At 44.8% G+C, this 18758-nt stretch overlaps 1 protein-coding gene across 1 annotated transcript in view; it reads right to left on the bottom strand.

Annotated features, from left to right (window-relative positions):
• LOC138581824 (transmembrane protease serine 12-like) overlaps positions 1–18758 on the bottom strand; it is a 1241011-nt gene that overhangs the window by 938671 nt on the left and 283582 nt on the right. The window contains exon 2 of the mRNA XM_069652823.1: positions 14785–14983. Coding sequence (XP_069508924.1) covers positions 14785–14983 — 199 coding nt within the window. The remainder of the gene's footprint in view (positions 1–14784; positions 14984–18758) is intronic.

Here is an 18758-nt window from a genome sequence, read left to right as displayed (position 1 = left end):
GCAAGGCCAGTGAGGCCCACCAGTGAATGAAACCCTGAGCAACTTGTTGGAAAACAACTGAGGAGGCAAACATCTCTTAGGCCACACAAGTATTGCTCTGCCCGAAAGCCATGCAAGCATGACAAAGGCCTAACCATGGGAAAGGAAACAGACAAAAGAGCCCACCACCCACCTTATGGGTACAAGAGAAGGAAAGAAGACAACTTCCTTGAAAGACGCATAAAAGATACTTTTCTTTAAACATTTGACTGTTTTTTTAACTTTGGGTTTTGTCATTACCACAAACCTTGGGATGTATTTTGGATTTAGGAAAACTGGACATTGCTACAAGTATCCTTTAATAACATGAGGGGAGATCCCTAATCTTTTGAGTTCATGATTGGGAAACCCCATCCTGACGATAGAGATGGACACTTTGGAAGTATTACCCAGAGCATACCTTTCAGACATCATCATCATGCTAACATTTTTTGTCATGCTTCAGCAGCATCCTGATGTTTTCTATATAGTTGTTAATAAACAATTGAATACTATCTTGTCTGTCTCTATTTCTAAGATCACAAGTGACAAGATGGCCAGTCCAGAGTTCACAGAGTGTGGCCTCCCCACACTAGAGACCGACTCTCTATTGCACAGATCCTGCCATTCTCTACTACAGCTTGGTACACTCTTCTAGAGCCTAACTCTTTCCTAGTGTGCTCATACCTCTCCACTTACCAAGTGACGTACTCCCTCTTCAAAGGTCTTGACTGGTTGCATCCTGTGGCAAACCCGAAGAAGAACCTTGACGAATATGGGTTATGTTTAAGAGCTTTCTTCAAATAAAAAGGATCAAAATACCTAACTTGCCCTATTTCTAGGAGGGAAGTTCCCTACCTAACAAAACAAAAGCTAAGAATGGAAGTTAAAGTCCAAAATTAAAGTTCTCCAGTATGAATCCTATCCATCTAACTGGCCCTATCACTATAGAAAACCCCTAACTAGATCATAGAGGCCCGGACACAGCCTCTAGGGAAGACTTCTGCCAGGTCCAACACTGGGATTTTATAGATTGTTCAAATAAAGTTCTTTGAAGTTCCTTTAACACAATAGGATATCGTTCCCAGTCGTGGTATCAAGTTATGGGTTTCACTCTCCCCTTTTAGCATAGAAAAATGTCTCTTGGTGTGAAGATTCCCCTTACTCCAGGATTTCTTGGAAACAAGTTGGAACTCTGTTAGTCTTGTAATCCTCAAACAGGTTGTTTTTCTTTTACCAACAGTATTTAGATAGGGTGGCTGTCCACCCTGTTTTTGTCATTTCTGTGGCTTTCTTAGCCTCAATTCAAAGTGTTCATATTTCTTTCTGTCATATGATATTTTTACATTCAGGTTCATCAGGCTCCAGCCGTTATTCACAATATTAGTATTTCTCCCAGTCCCTCTTTCACAGGGTATTCTTACTCTCGGGTTACTCAGGCTCCCATCACCTTGAAAACTTTCTTAGCTCTTGTTCGCCATTCTTGTTTAACTCCCAATCCCTCTCTCGTGGGGTTTTTGCACATTGGGGTTTCTAAAGTTCCTGTAACCTAGATAGGTTTTCCAATCATAAATCACAAAATTCATATTATTCTCAATCCCTTTTTATAGCGTTTTTTGACTTCTGGGTTTCTCAGGCTCCCGCAACCTTGATATCGTTCCCATTAATTAATCACAAAGTACGTATCTTGTAGCGGTATATTTTCCGTCGGGTCTCTCAGGCTCCCGTAACCTTATCAGCTCTCATAGCCTTCACTAAATGTCCTGGCTCTCTGAGTTGCTTCTTGACTCAGTAGCTACGGTCCGACATGTGTGGAGCTCAGGGACCTGTGCTCCCTCAGGCGGTCTGGTCTCTGCATCCGTTATAGGCCTACCGGTTCACGGCAGCTTCTTTGCGATCGCACCACCAGATGAGATGGTTGGGTTTCCGTCTCTGCCTCTGAGTTGCTTCTTGACTCAGTAGCTACGGTCCGACATGTGTGGAGCTCAGGGACCTGTGCTCCCTCAGGCGGTCTGGTCTCTGCATCCGTTATAGGCCTACCGGTTCACGGCAGCTTCTTTGCGATCGCACCACCAGATGAGATGGTTGGGTTTCCGTCTCTGCCTCTGCTCAGACCTCGGCTTCTTGGTCAGGTAGAACACCAACCCTTGGGAGTGCGGCTAGCACTTTGCACGCCCTCCTTGATGACACTAGCTTCATGGGCCTGCTTGGCGATTCTGTGTAGGCTCGCCTCTGCATAGCAGTAGGAGGCTCTCTTCACCGTACAATCTGTCCTCTTTTTATATATGTCACAGGGATAAATGGAACAGTGTCCTTCTTCATGGACCATGGCATTCAGGCTATGTTCAGTATTACCTGAAGGCAAAGAGATAGAAGAAGTGTCACTGTTTGGTGGTTTCAAAATAGGATCTTTCAAAACAGAAGTAACAGTCTTTCCAGGTCTCATATATGCAGATAATGTACGTTGGACAGCCTCAAATGGGGTGGCTTCCCCGTGGGGAGAAGGGACGAATACCCTGGATTCGTCATACTCCCTTCTCCTAGAAGACCAATTTATCTAAAAGAGCCAGACATTCTTTCTCCTAGAGGATACCACTTGTTGACAAATGAGAGGACACTTTATCAGAGTCTGTCTCTCTCTCTTCTAGGGCAACAGATTGCCTACTAGAGTCTGCCCCTCTCACTTTTCCTATAGGACAGTCTCTCTTCCCTCTCAGGCATGAGATTGTCTGACACTCTTTTCCTTGTGCCTGACTGCCTCTCTTCCTAGTTGCCCGCTGGCCTCTGTTCCTAGTGACTGATTCCCTACCTTCCTAGGAATATTTTCAATTTGCAAACAGCTACTTGCCTAGTTTACTTCTAGTTTCCTTCCTTGTTTTCCAACCGTGATAGAAAAACATTTGTCTTATACGGGTATAATGTTTACACCTCGTCCAGTTAGGGGAAATACCCTCACTTTTGTTTTTATAGCTATTCCCCTGTTTGAACCGCCGTTTTCACTGCTCTGTCATAGCCCAAGTTTCACTTCATGCTGGAGATAAATCCTCCACTTTAAAGCACTTTAAAGCAAAAACTTGTAAGAATTACCGCTTGCGGTAATCCGCCAAAAACCCCATGGAGTCCTATTGACGACTAGCGACTAAGACTGCCCTACCATCACTCGTAAACCTGTTGTAAAACCACGGGAACAAGTGGCGGTAACTGTAACCGATATTGGCAGTAGTTCCACACAATTACCACCATATTACTGCCAAACTCAGAATGAGGACCAATGCGCTCCACCAACAAATGCCATTAACATCCTTATTCATTTTGTAGGGGCAGGCAGCCAATCAGACAGGCCTCCAGAGGCACACATCCTGACGTCTCCATGGTATTTCAAGGACCTATGAGCGCCGATTCCCCCGCAATATTTTACATTAGGGCAAAGCATCAGTGCGGGAGCAGGGGAACAGTGTGGCAGTTTTCTGCCAGGGATCTTTGTAGCATGGCTTTTACCTACGATGTAGAATGGTGTTTCCTCTATTTCTAAATCTGGACAGTAACTGGCTACTTAAGATAATAGACATGTGAAATTAGTAGCATTACTAAATATAGTGACATAAGTCAACGGCCTACTCTACCTTTGCCACTAGTTCACCATCAGCAAGATGGTTGGCACACATACATGACCACCTTTTCTGCTAGCAGTTGATGGCCTTTCTAACTAATTTGCAGCTGGGAGCGACCACCTTGCTGCAGTGGAGTCCGGAATGATTTTTGCTGGCTTTCTTCTGGATTATAGACACTATGAGCTGGAATGTATTGTCTGTGTGTTGTTCAGACTATCTGCAGACAATTACGAACATCTGGCCCAGTTCCAGGGGTTGTACTGGATTCAGAGACACTGTCGCCAGTGTGGAAGAGGAGCCACTGAGGACACGCAAGCCACGGATGTTTGGGGTGAGGTCCGGTTGGGGGATAAACTGAATAAGTGAAAGATCATACCCCACTCGGCCCATTGCTTGCTGTCTATAGAAAGTGGAAATTAATCTGGCAAGCAGCCAAAACATATTTGGTTTTTAAACAGGCATGTGAATATTTTCAATTTGCAAACAGCTACTTGCCTAGTTCACTTCTATTTTCCTTCCTTGTTTTCCAACCCCGATAGAAAAACATTTCTCTTATGCAAGGGTAATGTTTACACATCGTCCAGTTAGGGGAAATACCTCTCCTATTTGAACTGGAGTACATATGTTAAGATGAAAGGCAAGCTTGAGATGACTACTAATAATCAGATGAATGAATGAGCTCCGGCAAAGCCAATCGTTTTGTTGTTTGCGTTCATTGATTGCATTTTGCATGTATAGGCAAGAATGCAGTAAATGCTTGGGCTCTGCATAACGAGGACATTCTAAAGATGCAGCAAGTTAGCATTTGTAGACCTGTAACATTTGTTGTAAACATAGTAAGAAGAATCTGTCCAATGTGGTGTCCGGAAGTGTTTATTTACTATGCCAACCTAAGTTAGAGTGAGGGTGGGCTAGGGTGGTAGGGCAGAGGTGAGTGGAATGCATTAGGGTGAGCTGGTTAGGGTGTGCTACAGTGGGTAGGTGGTGTAAGCCTAGATTAGTGTAAGTGTGCAGGTGCACGGGTGAGTTGAGTGAGCAAGTGGAGGACGTTTCGGGAGAGCTAGTGGGTACGGGAGAGGTAGATCAGTGTGTACTAGGTTGAGCAAGTGTGGGGTGAGCAGAAAATGTGTGGAAATTATATTAAAAAAACTTGCCACACACATTTTGGGATCCTCCTCCAAACTAAGTCCCCATCCTTCTAAGCTAACACAAGGTGCTCCAACATTTCCAGCACTCACCACCACAAACTGCCTGCCGACACAGCCCAACAGAATTTGAAAATGATTTGGACTGGCAGCGGGAGCCAGTGCAGTTTGACGAGGGTCTGGAGATGTGGTTGAATTGTGGAGTCCTTTGATAAGTTGTGCTGCACTATACATGACACATCTCAGGGGTGTGAGAGCAGTTACTGGAAGGCCTTCCAAAAGAGAATTGCCACCATCCAGATGGGAGAGGACCAAGGCCTTGAAATCAGATCTGAAGTTGTTTTCTTGATTCAAGGGCTTGATTTTCCACAGAAGAGAAAGTTGGCACTAAGAAGTGCGTGTCTTCCTTGCTATGTGCTGTTCAAAAGAATTGGTTTATGTTGACGTGGAACCCAAAGGACGTGGCACAGGTGGCCCATGGGGATGGGAAGCACTCGAGGTGTGTAGCAGAGAACCAGGTCTGGATGTTTGGTGTTGTTGGTCAGCAGTAGGAATTCCGTCATGGAGGGGTTGAGCTTCAGGTAACCACTGGACATCCACGTCTGGATCAATGAGAGGTAGGTCTTGAGCCTGTGGTTGTCTTCGATGGAGGATATCTTGAGGTGGAGCTGTGTGTCATCTGTGTATTGGTGGGTGTGACTGTTGAGTGGAGCGATGCAGGTTCAAAGCGGTTCCATGTAAGATCTGGGGGAGAGGTGGGATCCCTGCGGGGCTCCACAGGAGATAAGTAGAGATGGTGATCTGGAGCAATCCATTTCTACAAACTGGTGGCGATGCGCAAGTATGATTTGAGCCAGCTCAGGCTGATCTTGCTGACCCCCATGCAGTGATGTAAATTGTTAGTGAGTGTCTGGTGGTCTACTGCATTGAATGATGCTGAGAAGCCAAGGAGAACCAGGAGGCTACGGATGGTCATCATCAAGGATTTTAAGAGTATTATCGATCAAGGTGATGGTATTCATTTATGTACTGCAACTGGGTCTGAAGCCAGATTGGTAGCACTCAAGGAGGTTGTTGGCTGTGATGTGTTGGAGAAGGTGCATGGCTACAGTTTTATCAAGAATCATACCCAGGAAGGGAAGACAGGTGATGGGGACAGTCATCACCAGGGTTCAGTGTTGGTTTCGCGAGAAGCGGGAGGATTTGTCCAGTCTTGATGGTCAAGATGCAGGTGCCATGGGTTAAGGAGCTGTTGACAATTGCCAGGTAAGGGAGAAGTGGTTCAGTCGGAAGCGTCTTGAGCATAGAAGCAAGCAGGATGTCATCTGCATACAATGTGGCTTGAAGGAATGTTAGAATGGCAGTGAGGTCTTTCATAGAGAGTATCTTGAAAATTAACCATGTAGTTGTGGTTTTGTGAGATGGGATGTCTAGTGTGTTGTCAGTTGTGGCCTGTGTGTCTATGTATTTTGGTGGATCATGTTGATGAAGAAAGTTGATAGCGGCTGATTTTCGATGGAGGTGTGGTACGGGTGGGTCGGGAAGAGAGTTGATGCAGTGCTTGATGGCTGTGAAGAGGGCTCTGCTTTCATTGTTGACTTGGACTACAGTGTTTTTGTAGTAGTTGGCATTGGCAGCATTGATCAGTCGTGTAGCACAGAGTTCCTTGAGCAAGTTAAGGTCAGATGCGGTGCAGGATTTTCACCAAGTTTTCTCCTGTTTTCTGATGGTTCGTTTGTTGAAGTTGAGTTCTTGAGTGCACCAGGGTGCTGAAGGTTTAGGCTTCAGTGTGTATTGTTTCACTGGAGCATGACACTTGATGTTTGATGTGAGCATGCTGTTAAGTTCTTGGAGAAGCAAGTCGCAGTCCTGGTTCATCAGAGGTAGATCAGCCCAGGTGAAGTTGAGTTTGGCAAGGTCTTATGTAAGAGCCTCCACTGGGAAGTTCATGAATGATCTGGAGGCTTGTTTGATGGGTTTGCTTAACTGGTGCGATGACTAATGTCAAAGGGGATTGTCCAGTTGGGTGCATGGCCATGATGCCTAGTGAATAATGGCAAGACTTCTGCCAATCTTGTTTGGACAGTCTTGTCATATTCTGTAGCCATAGGAGGACATCTAGGAGGAGGGTGGAGGTGGATGTCATCCAGGTCTCAGTAATAAAGATGGCATGCAAGTCATGTGAGGTGATGAGGCCGGCAATGTCTGCTGCATGAGTAATTGCTTAGTGGGCACTTCAAACCATCAATTTTCATGTAGTTGTGGATGACGGACTGCTGATGTGTAATGTGGTGATGTGGGTGAAATTGCTGCAATATGATCTCCATGATGCTGCTGCTGAGTGGCATGGTTGGCGATTAGTGGTGACCATATGGATGTGCTTTTGGGAGAGAGGAGTGAACCAAATATTTGAGGGAGCTTACCCGATGCCAGAGGAGCAGGGTTTCTGGTCCTGCATCCTCCCGGTCCGAACAAGTGCAAAGAGTCAGTGCCCTTTTCTTCATCTGCGCTTCACTTAGGATGGTCTTGATTTAAGAAAGGAAAGGAAGGAAGGAGCAGTGCGAAACAGGTGGGCGGGGCTCAGGTCACGTGACCAAGCTCCACTTGTACCTGCTCACCAACTGCAACATTAAAGCTTGCCTGGACGTTGCACAACTGGTGGTGGGTGGAGCAACTGAGTGACAGGTCCTGGTCACGTGACCAGCAGCCTCCCCAATGTTGTCTGAACAAATCTCATTTGCTCTCCATCAATCAGCAGACTGACAAAGCATTATGTGCTTTTGATTTGTTGTCTGTATCTCAGCATGGTTCCACAATCATAGCAAGGATGTGCAGTGTATGTGCATCATCATAACAGAGAGTTGATCCAGTGAAAGATCAGAAGCATGAGGAGCAGGTTAACCGCAGTGGAGCCTCCAGACAGATCAGTAAAGGTTCTGCCCAGAAAAGCATTGGGGTCTTGCAAACAACAGAGAAAGGGCTTGTAGAATATATGTGTACCAGGCAGGCAATATAGAGTCTGTTCTCCACCCACCAGCGCCAAGCGCTCAGAGAAGCTACAAAGATAGGCATGTCCCCACTGCATGCAATCACAAGGAACTTCAGACATGTTTTGGTATCATTTATTTGGAGCTTGGTCCGAAGGCACAGCAAGCAAGGCATCATGTTGGGAATCATGTCTACTGTTGCTTACTCGCCAGGCCCAGGTAAAAGCTGTTTGCGTTCTCATATAAAGGAGATACTGCCTGGCAACTTCGACTGCTCCATTTGAAGGCAGAGCCAATACTGATTTGTTTGGTTAGTCCCTTTTTTGAAATACCACAGTTGGCTAAAAGACACTGTAATGGAAAGCTGTCTTAAATTATAGCTTTCCATCCATCATTTAATTGTGAATAAGACACATCCAACATAGGAACAATAGGTCTATAATTTAACACACCTGTTATAAGAGTTCTCTGGTCAAGGGTTCAAAACCCAGCTATACATAATCGAATGCATTCATTGCAGGAATCTTTGTTTACCCCACAGACAAAGGTCCGAATGATTTCAGGTTTACCTCAAATTATTAACCCAAAATATGCATTATTTCCCAAATCACTGATAGTCTTTGTATTTGGCCAAATAAAGTGATATTGGGCAAATTGCTCCCTCTCAATACCGCTGCTCCTTTATCTGTCAAAATTGAAGGCACCCTTAGATACAAGCTATATGTTTGCAGAAAGGGCTATTATAACACTGAACATGATCCCCAAAAGCTGGAGATTAGCTTATGTTGAGGAGCTGTCCACGTTACACCCCAGATATGGTCTACTGAGTAAGTTGCAAACCTTACCACTAGAGCAGACTGTGCAGACTTATTCTAACAAATGTATTACTGTTTTCCTACTTTACATCATTGTATAATCCTCAGAAAATCAACTGAATTTGGAAGTCCTAAAGAACTTGTTAAAGCCTGTTCAAGTGAAACTAAAGATACTTCGCTGGACAAAGCTCACTAAATGACCAATCATATCTTGCTTGTAACAAGCGTGCTTATTTATACTCTTCACACATTCTTATAAACAGTATACCAAGCATATCTTCATGCTAAGCAGACCAAAGCATTTCATGAAGCCAGACCAATCGGCTTTGCCAGTGTTTAATACGGATATCTAGCCATCTTTATCATGTGCAAGCAGCATGTCTGGCAGTGATTATGCAGGTTTACTTCAGTTTCAGAAAAACAATGCAGATTTAACATCAGAACAGACCAGTAGCAAAATTGTTGAGAACCATGGTGATGCAAAATCACTGCACAGGACAGCATCTGACAATAAAGTCTCATCAACACCACTAGATTAACAAGCCTAGGCAACTATGATGGAGCCGACAACAAGAACATTGGAAGTAGTAGCAATGTCTTTTCAATAAAGAATCACACTCTTTAGAAGGGTTTTAGAATATGAAATGATGTTGCCACTAGACGCTAACAAATGAACAAGTTACTTACCAACTGTAAGGTTCTTTCGACTGGATGTTCCTCCCACGTATTCCTCATCTTGTGATAAATCGTTATCTCCAGCTTCGCTGCTTTGGAAAAAATAGAATTCTCGGCAGAGGGCGCTGTGCTCGAGGTCGTGGCGTCGATTGTCACTCGACGTACTCTGTACTCTGTCGACGTCACCAATGGTATAAGTAGCTCGAGCCGCGTCCGTTGCTTCAGTTCTGTTTTTTCGATGAAATATATATATAGGAGGAACACCCAGGCGTGTCCCATGACCGATACATTCTTCGTGAGAGGAAAGTGTAAGAAAACGTAAACTGTACTGTGGGGTAGGATGGGAGGGTCGATGAGGAATACATGGAAGGAACATCCAGTCGAAAGAACGTTACAGTTGGGAAGTAACTTGTTCTTCGAATGGATTGTGTCCTCCCACGTATTCCTCATCTTGTGATAGGCTCCCATAGCAGTATCAATTTTTTGGAGGTGGGAGTACCCATTTCAGTTTTAGTGGACAGAATGCAGAACTGCCTTTGCGAATAAACCCTCGTTAGAGGAGACAGTGTCCAAACAATAATGTTTAACAAAAATATATATTGTTTTCCAGGTTGCAGCTGCACAAATGTCTGCTGCCGGGACTCCCCTCTTTAGAGCCGCAGAAGTAGCCATTCCCCTTGTAGAATGGGCACGAAGCCCATCTGGTGGTTCTTTTCCCGCTAGTGTGTAGCATTCAACTATGGCTAATATGATCCAGCGGGAAATGGTCTGTTTTGTTACAGATAAGCCTAATTTTTGACCAGTGTAACCCACAAACAGTTGGTCATCTTGTCTCAATTTAGCCATCCTAGAGATGTAAAAACTAAGAGCCCTCTTGGGATCTAATCTGTGTAATCTCTCCTCTTCTTTGCCCAGATGAGGAGGAGGATAAAACGTAGGTAGTACTATTTTTGTGACAAATGGAAGTCCGAGACTACTTTTGGCAAAAATGAAGGTTTAACTTTAAGGACTACCTTATCTTTATAAAAAATAGAATATGGTGGTTTGCATGAGAGAGCCTGAAGTTCGCTAACCCTGCGGGCTGATGATAGGGCCACAAGGAGGACAGTTTTTAGAGTCAAAAGCCTCAATGGACATGAGTGCAGAGGCTCAAAAGGTATGCAAGTCAAGAATTTTAATACTAAATTTAAGTCCCAGGTTGGTACATGAAAAGGTACTGGAGGGTATACATTAGTGAGCCCCTTTAAGAATTGAATTATTAACAGTATTTTGATATATGAAACCTCTTCCAAGGAGCGCTTGAAAATGGACAGCGCAGCAAGCTATCCTTTGATTGTTCCTATCTGGAGCCCCAGATTAGCTAGATGTAGCAGAAAGGAAAGCACCATTGGGGTGCTACACTGAAAAGGGTCCACATCCTTGTCTTTGCACCAGTTACTAAACCTATTCCAGCGACATCGGTACAAAGACTTTGTTGCTGGTCTTCCGGCCGAAAGCAAGATTTCCATTACGTCATCCGGAAGATCCCAATCCTTGTATCTCAACCTCTCAGAAACCATGCGTGAAGGTTGAGTGTCTTGACCTCTGGATGGGGAACCTGACCTTCCTCTTCTGAGAGAAGATCCTCTCTTTGCAGAAGACGTATTGGAGGGCAGATGGACATGTCTAGAAGGTCCGGGTAGCAAGTTCTCCTGGCCCAATCCGGGGCAATTAGGATCATGGTTTTCCTGAACTTTCTCAACCTCCTGATTACTTGAGGAATCACGGGGACTGGGGGAAGCGCGTACAGCAGTGGAAACTTCCACTCCACTACGAATGCATCTCCCAGAGCTCCTCTTTGAGGAAATTCCCTTGAGCAGTACTGATCGCACTTCCGGTTGATCGCGGTGGCGAACAGATCCACTTGAGGGGTTCCCCAAAGGGCGAAGATCTCCAGAAGGACTTCCTGAGCCAGCTCCCACTCGTGAGAGACCATGCTCTGCCTGCTCAGAGCGTCTGCCGCCGTGTTCGTCTCTCCGGCTAGGTGAATTGCCGACAGAGAGATTCCTTCTCGTATTGCCCAGAACCAGAGCTGCATTGCCTCTCTGCACAGTGGCAGTGACCCTACAGTGACCCTACACCTCCTCTCTTGTTGAGATAGTACATGGCCACTGTATTGTCCGTCATTATCAGGACATTCTTTCCCTCTACAGAGGGCAGAAAGGCCTTCAGAGCTAGTCTGATTGCCCTCAGCTCTAATAGTTTGATGTGTAGTTTGGACTCCGTTGGAGACCAACGACCGCTGATTGTCAGATCGTTGGTGTGTGCTCCCCACCCCGTGAGTGAGGCGTCCGTCACTACCGTTATCTCTGGCCATGGTTGCCAAAAAGACTCTCCCTTGAGAATGTTGTCGTTGCAAGCCCACCATAGAAGATCCTGAGCAACTGCGCTCGGAACTTGCAGAAGATCCGACATATTCCCTGAGAACTGGGACCACTGAGTTCTGAGTGCCCATTAAAGGGATCTCATTCTAAACCTGGCCTCTGGTACTAGGAAAATGCAGGATGCCATGAGGCCGAGCAACCTGAGAAAATTGAAGATTGTAGATGTTGGGCATTCTGAAACTTCGTTACCATCTGCTGGATGTGGAGAGCTCTCACTTCGGGAGGCAAGGCTTTTCCCGATGAAGTGTCCAAGACTGCTCTGATAAACTGGAGTTTCTGGGCTGGTATCATGTGGGACTTCTTGAAATTGAGGGAGAAGCCCAGTTTGTGGAGGAAGTGGCAGGTGATCGAAAGATGTTCCTGAGCTTGTTCTGGAGAACTTGCTTTGATCAACCAGTCGTCCAGGTAGGGATATATGTGAATACCTCCTCTCCTGAGACTTGCTGCAACAACCGCCAACAGTTTGGTGAAAACCCTCAGGCGGAGGTCAACCCGAATGGCAGAACTCGAAACTGATAATGAGAATTGCCAATCGCGAACCTCAGGTACTTTCTGTGCTTTGGGTGGATTGGCACATGAAAGTAAGCATCCTGAAGGTCCAATGATACCAACCAATCTTGGAGTTGGAGAGCCTAAAGGATCTGAGAAAGAGTCACCATTTTGAACTTGTCCTTCCTGAGGAACTTGTTCAAGTTTCTCAAGTCCAAGATGGGTCTCAGTCCTCCGCCCTTTTTTTGGGATGAGAAAATATGGGGAGTACCAACCCCTGTTCCTCTCCGCTACAGGTACCAGTTCTATGGCAACTTTCTCTAGCAGGGTTAAAATTTCCTGCAACAGGAGCGGATCCGGAATTTTGGCGGAGTTGGCTCCCGGTGGATGATTCTGAGGCCTTTTTAGGAAGGGAAGACAGTAACCTTGGGCTACTGTTTCCAGTGCCCAAGCATCTGAGGTAATGCCTCACCATTCCTTCAGATGTTGAGAGATCCTGCCTCCCACTGGTGTTTTGTGTAACAAGGTCTCAGAGGGTATTTGGAGGCGGCTGCAGGAGTGGCCGAGGGTACAGATGCCGCTCCTGAGGCTGATGTGACTATATTCAGAAAGCATTCCCTTTCCTCGCCTTCCGGAATATGATCAGCCGCTGCCGAAATACAGTCCCACAGGGTATGGGTAAACCTGGCTAGGGTACAGGTGACATTTGCCGACTTAAGTGCCATACTGCCTGACGTGAAAACTTTACGTGCCCAGGCGTCAATTTTTTTATCCTCTCTATCTGGAGGGATAGTTGGATAAGCAGTTTGTTTTGAAGTAGATGCTGCTTGAATGACTAAACTCTCTGGAGTCGGATGTTTATTCAAATATTCAGGATCCGTTCCAGCTGGTCTATATTTTCTTGGAAAAGTGCTATCTTCAGCAGCAATAGTTTCGGGTTTCTCCCAGTTTTTCTCCACAGTCCTTTGAAGGGCCCTGTGAAAAGGGAGAACAGGATCTTTCTGAGGTCCCTTGACGATAATATCTGTCATGTCATCTTGTTCAAAAATGGGTGAAGTATTACCCCAACCCATGTATTCAACTACCCTGGTCATAAGACGCCTGTACCCAGAATCTGCATGCTCTGCAGGATCAGGTTTGGCGAACTCTAATTCTGGGGATCTGTCAACTCCACTGGCAGAATGTAGAGTATCACTGAGGTCTCTCATTCTAGATTCCTGGTCAATAAGTTCTTCAGGAAATTGTCTTGTACCATAAGTAACTCCCAAAGGAGTAACCTCGTCTTCTTCTGAAGCAGACTCTTCATAGATTGCTGACATAGATTTGAAAAAGTCTGATCTGTGCAAAGGAGTGAATCTCCTTTCTTCCTTTTCCATCTGCTTCGAAGGAAATGGCAAATCCCTCAAAGTTTTCGAGGGTGTCTTCGAAGTCTTCGAAGTTTTCAAAGAAAACTTTGATAATGGCGTCGATGACGCATTTGGCTTTGGCGTTGAAATTATCGACGTCGAGGGTGTCGACGAAGTTGTCGAAGTCTTCGACGACTTGTGTTTCTTGGCCGGCACAGGAGAGGTGCTCGACTCTCGAAGATTCTTCGACGGTTTTACGTTGACTCGAGGTTTTTTGTATTCCTTGACGTTACTGGTCTTGGCCATAGTAGCCTTGGACTTCCCTTTGTCGTCCAATGGAGCGACTTTAGGGGTATGGCTTTTTCGAGGTTCTTTCGAGGGGGTCGAGGCCGCATTCTCGAAAACCTCCATCATCTTTTTGCGGAATTCTTCCCACTTACTGGGAGAATCCGATTTAGTCGGACAACGAATTTCTTTGGTCGACTCTGAAGAAGAAGATGATGAGGGAGATCTAAGTCTCCTCTTCATTTTTTTCGATGACGACGAAGAGTGTCTCAATCTACTCCTAGATCGAGATCTCTTCGAGTGCCTATGGCAATCCGATTCCTTAGAATCAGTCGCTTTCTTATGTCTTTTTGACTAAACCTTTTTTGAGGCCTCCCTCCCCACCGACAGTTTACCTCTCCTCTCACGAAGAGCTTTTTCGGTCATCGATTGGCAGTACCCGCAGTCGTCGGTTCGGTGACTGGAACCGAGACACCAGAGACAAATCCGGTGGGGATCGGTGATCAACATCTTAGATCCACAATCTGCACACTTTTTAAACCCAGTTCTGGGTGTCGAAGATGATGACATTTTCTTCACAGAAAATAGAAGCGCACCGTACTCGATAGCGAAGCGATCGGAAAAACGGAACTGGCGCAACGGGCATGGCTCGAGCTACTTATACCATCGGTGACGTCGACAGACTACGGAGTACGTCGAGGGACAATCAACACCACGACCTCGCGCCCTCTGCCAAGAATTTTATTTTCCGAAGCAGCAAAGCTGGAGATAACGATTTATCACAAGATGAGGAATACGTGGGAGGACACAATCCATTCGAATGTTAGTTATTTTGGCCAACTTGGTAACACTTGCCAGTTCCCTTTTGCCAGACATTTGATGCATGGGCGTGTGTAAGAGGGATAAGCAAGGTAAGCTGAATATAGCCCTTTCAAGGGCTATATTGTTATCAGTATGAACAAAACTATTTCTGCAATTATATATACATACCTTAATCCATTAAAACAGTGTGCCGCTGACAGCAACCAAGTTCTGGTAATTACAGAAGCACCACAGAAGTGAACATATTGACGAGTAGTGGTGTTGTAGAACTGAAGACTAACTTGCCATGGCCATGAACCACGTACAGCAGTTTTCCCTCCAACAATTCGAGAAGTGGGATAACCCACCAGCGGTCGCATTCCACATTCTATAGGGTGGGAGAAATGGAAATGATTAGGTAGTAGTATTTGTTAAAGTTCTATATTATTTTGTGTATTTATTGAGTGAGAATCTGGCTTTGGGAAGAAAATGAAAACTGCACAATGGTCAGAGTTACATGCATACATCTAAGCTTTATATACCACGCCGCCAAGATGCAGTGGGAGTTATGGGCCCATAACTTCGGGTGATATGGGCTGAGGCTGTGGTCTATCAAGCTATTATGCCTCTAAGGTGAGGGGTGCAAAAAATGAGGGACGAAAATGAGAAAAGCAATCTGCCTGAAGCGAGCGCCCAGCAGCCACGTACAACATGATGAGGAGGGAGGGGCGGATTTCAATGCCAGCTAGCCCACGTCTGCTGAGTCTGGACTGGCAAGTGACTGGTGGTCAAGGACAGCGATGGGGATTAGGCTGGCCAGCATCTGCTAGATATCTGCTAAATATGGCTCAGAGAAGATGATGTCCAGTGTGGGGGCAGAGTCATTTTCCCCAACCACATTAAGGTAAGGAGGGTGGTAGCATCTGTTATATCCGGTATGGGCAAGGTGGGGAGCAGCACTGGCAGTGGTTTTGGTCTACTTGATCACAAATATTTGACCTTTTCCAATTTGACCTAATTATGGCTTTTTTTGGTTGAAAATGCAGGGGGGGGCACCCTTTACCCCCACCTTAACCTATTCCTTTAACCCTCCCCATATATTTATTTTATTTAATTTGACAGGAAAAACGATCAAAACATTTCAGTAAAATTGAAAAGGTTGACTGTTTTTTGATCAGGTATGTTAATACCCTAGCAGCACTCCCCTAATGAGAGGCACAGCGACACCTGGGAATGACGCGGCTTCCCTCTCTTTGGCTAATATCCAGGCCATATGGATTTCCACGTCTCCCCCAGGATATGGGAGGATAACAGTGGGTAGTTTTCGGCAACTTTCAGTATAGTCCACAATATTTAACTCTTAAGTAAATATTCATAAAACAAAAAAGCAGTGATTATAATCTACTTTTGTTTATAAATAGCATAGAAAGGGTATCTAAAATCAAATAAGTGTATATCATGCTCTATCTAAAAATCCAATAAAAAATCCCATTACATAGATTGATCATTCCACATTTTCCACGTGGAAAAGACGTCATATTCAGCAATAAAAGTCGCATAGCATTATAAAGGGCAAAAACATATTAAAAAAAAGCATAGCCATCGTCTAAGAATAGAAGATCACTGAATTTTCTAACCTTCTAAACAGGTATGCCTTTCATCAGTTGTTCACATGCTCCATGCTTGCCATTTATATGAAATTAGACATTTAATAAAAAGAGATGTTATATTATGTTATGTTAATACAATTTTAGAGCACGTCGACCAAGGTAATATGGCACTGATGAGAAAGCATCACAGGAAAGACAGAGGAATTACAAATGAAAACTGAATTCTTTTAACCTGTGGGCTCAACATTAGATGATTGTCAATAGCACAAATAGAGAGCAGTAACTTGTCCCAGAGAGAAGTGGCAGCCACCAAAAAAGCACGGCCGCCAGTTCTACAGCAGCGAAACGTCAGAACCTGAATAGACAGAGCACTGGATCCTGGATGGGACATAGGGGACATAGGGGCGTAATGTATCCTGTAGATATTCCGCCCCTCTGCCATAGGAGGCCTGATGAACAATAGGATCATGGTAGCACATGTTAGCCGAAGCACACTCTTGACGCAGAATTCTGAAGCACCTACAGACGGTGGAGCAGATAAGAGGGCATTACAATAGTTCAGGTGTCCAAACACTGGGGTTGACCTGTACGACAGACTGAACTAACCTGGGCTTCTCTATACAGCGACGCAGAGATCTTAACACCAAGGTCTTTGACTCTAGTCACAGGAAGGTGGAAAGACCCCAAAGACAAAGGCCAAAAGGCTAGGGTTCATAAGGAAGAGGCTGCCGGGAAGCCATCTCTGAAAAATTCAGTCTTTTCTCCATTGGGTTTGAGACAGTTATGGCACATCCAGTCGCCAACTGACTCGAGGCAGGGGCAAAACTTGACTGCGGCTTCCGGGTCACCAAGATCAAGACAAACCACAGTTTGGGCATCGACGTAGGTGTAACACCGGAAGCCAGGAAACAATCAATTTAGACAACACGTTGAATCGATTAGGGTAAAGAGCAGAACCCTGAGGGACACCACATGTGAGCGGAAGACCAGCAGATTGAAAGGGAGGAAGAGATAAAGAGTGAGAACGGTAATTTAGAAAAGAGCGAAACCACGTCAATAATTGGCTGGAAATACCGGCTAGACAGTGTAACAGAATGGCATGGAATGCTGACAGATCTAAAAGAATCAGAGCAACGGCACTACCTTCATCCGCCAATCTGGTAAGATCATCAAGGACTGATACGAGCACTGACTCAGCCCTGTGACCTTCTCTGTTGCCGAGTATTACTCTGCAACCTTTTATCAACAGAATTATACAGGTCCTCAAAGATTTATAATGGTGAAAAAAAATAATATACTAATCAAGGTTTCTGCATTTCCTTTAGCGCAACTTCAAATGTCACATTCATCAATCGTGGCTTTCTTGAATGCTTTGTGGTCATTAAGATGGAGTTGTCCGACACGGAATCTTACATTTTAACTACATTTATTTTATTCAGTGTTTTGTAATGCATCGAATGAAAACAGAATACTTCAAAGGGTGCAGAGAGGGGATGAGGAGAATATGAGTAGTGACGAAAAGACTAATGCTTAGGGGACCAAATGGTAGAATAATCAATTGAACATCAAATTCCCGTCCTAGTTACAAAAAATATTTCCAAATAATCTTTAAGGGCTTTAGGAGGCTTAGGTTAACTTAACAGTTGTCTGACTGAACAGTTTATTGCAAAGTCATCTTCAAAGAAGAGCTACAAGAGCTTTCCTTAATTTGAGGTGATTGGGCTTGAGTCCGAACACTGCTGACAGGTTGCACCCAAAGTCGGGACCAGTAAAAACTAGCCTTAATATATAAACTAGTTTCAGTCAGCAAGTATCATGACCACAGGCAAGCTAAGGGGGTTTTCCTAATAGGAATTGGGTTTTGCCATAGTATCCTTATACTATAGATTCCTCATAGAAAGATAGAGGCTTCCGGGTTCCTTAATGGCCGCCTGTTAGGTCCTTTCAGGAGTAAACCAGCAGGTCTAGTTGTTGTTCACAGTAGCTTATTTAAGCCCGCCCATCTGGGGGCTTGTGCTTCGCGTCTTCGTCTGCTCCGCAGATACGACGCTTAGCGCTAATTCTTCTGTCCTCAGCTGTTCCATGTCACAGTCATAGTTCCTCAATTTATTTTCCCTTATTTCCTTATCTAGTTTCCTTACTGCCTTTTTCTCCTCAGAGTATTGAAGAGTTTGTGTCACGCAAGTACCGCTTTGACATTATTTAATTTACACTAAGATTGTTTTTGGTTACGTTGCTGAAGTGTACGTTTTCCTTTGAAAGTTTTGTCAGTCACTTGAGGTGAAGGGCTTAATGTTTTGTCATGTGCGCTTCTGTGCTACGTTGTTTCCGAGATAGCAGTCGCACTTCAGTTATTGCCCTTAAGGAGAACTGAATTTAGTTTACGGATACAGTTTCCTCATATTACGTTATCTACAACGTTTCTCACACTTCTGTGTTAGTTTAAGGATTTGTATGAGGAGTTTCCACACGCATTTTTCTGTGCTCAGTAGGTGTGCCTTTCACTTTACATTTTATGGAACACTGCCCCCACTAATAGTTTTTAGGCTATAC

Source organism: Ambystoma mexicanum, chromosome 3q, assembly GCF_040938575.1.
Source record: "Ambystoma mexicanum isolate Mex_15411 chromosome 3q, UKY_AmexF1_1, whole genome shotgun sequence".
Classification (NCBI taxonomy): Eukaryota; Metazoa; Chordata; class Amphibia; order Caudata; family Ambystomatidae; genus Ambystoma; species Ambystoma mexicanum.
The sequence above is the reverse complement of the archived record's forward strand: the minus strand, read 5'-3'. Positions and strand labels throughout refer to the sequence as shown.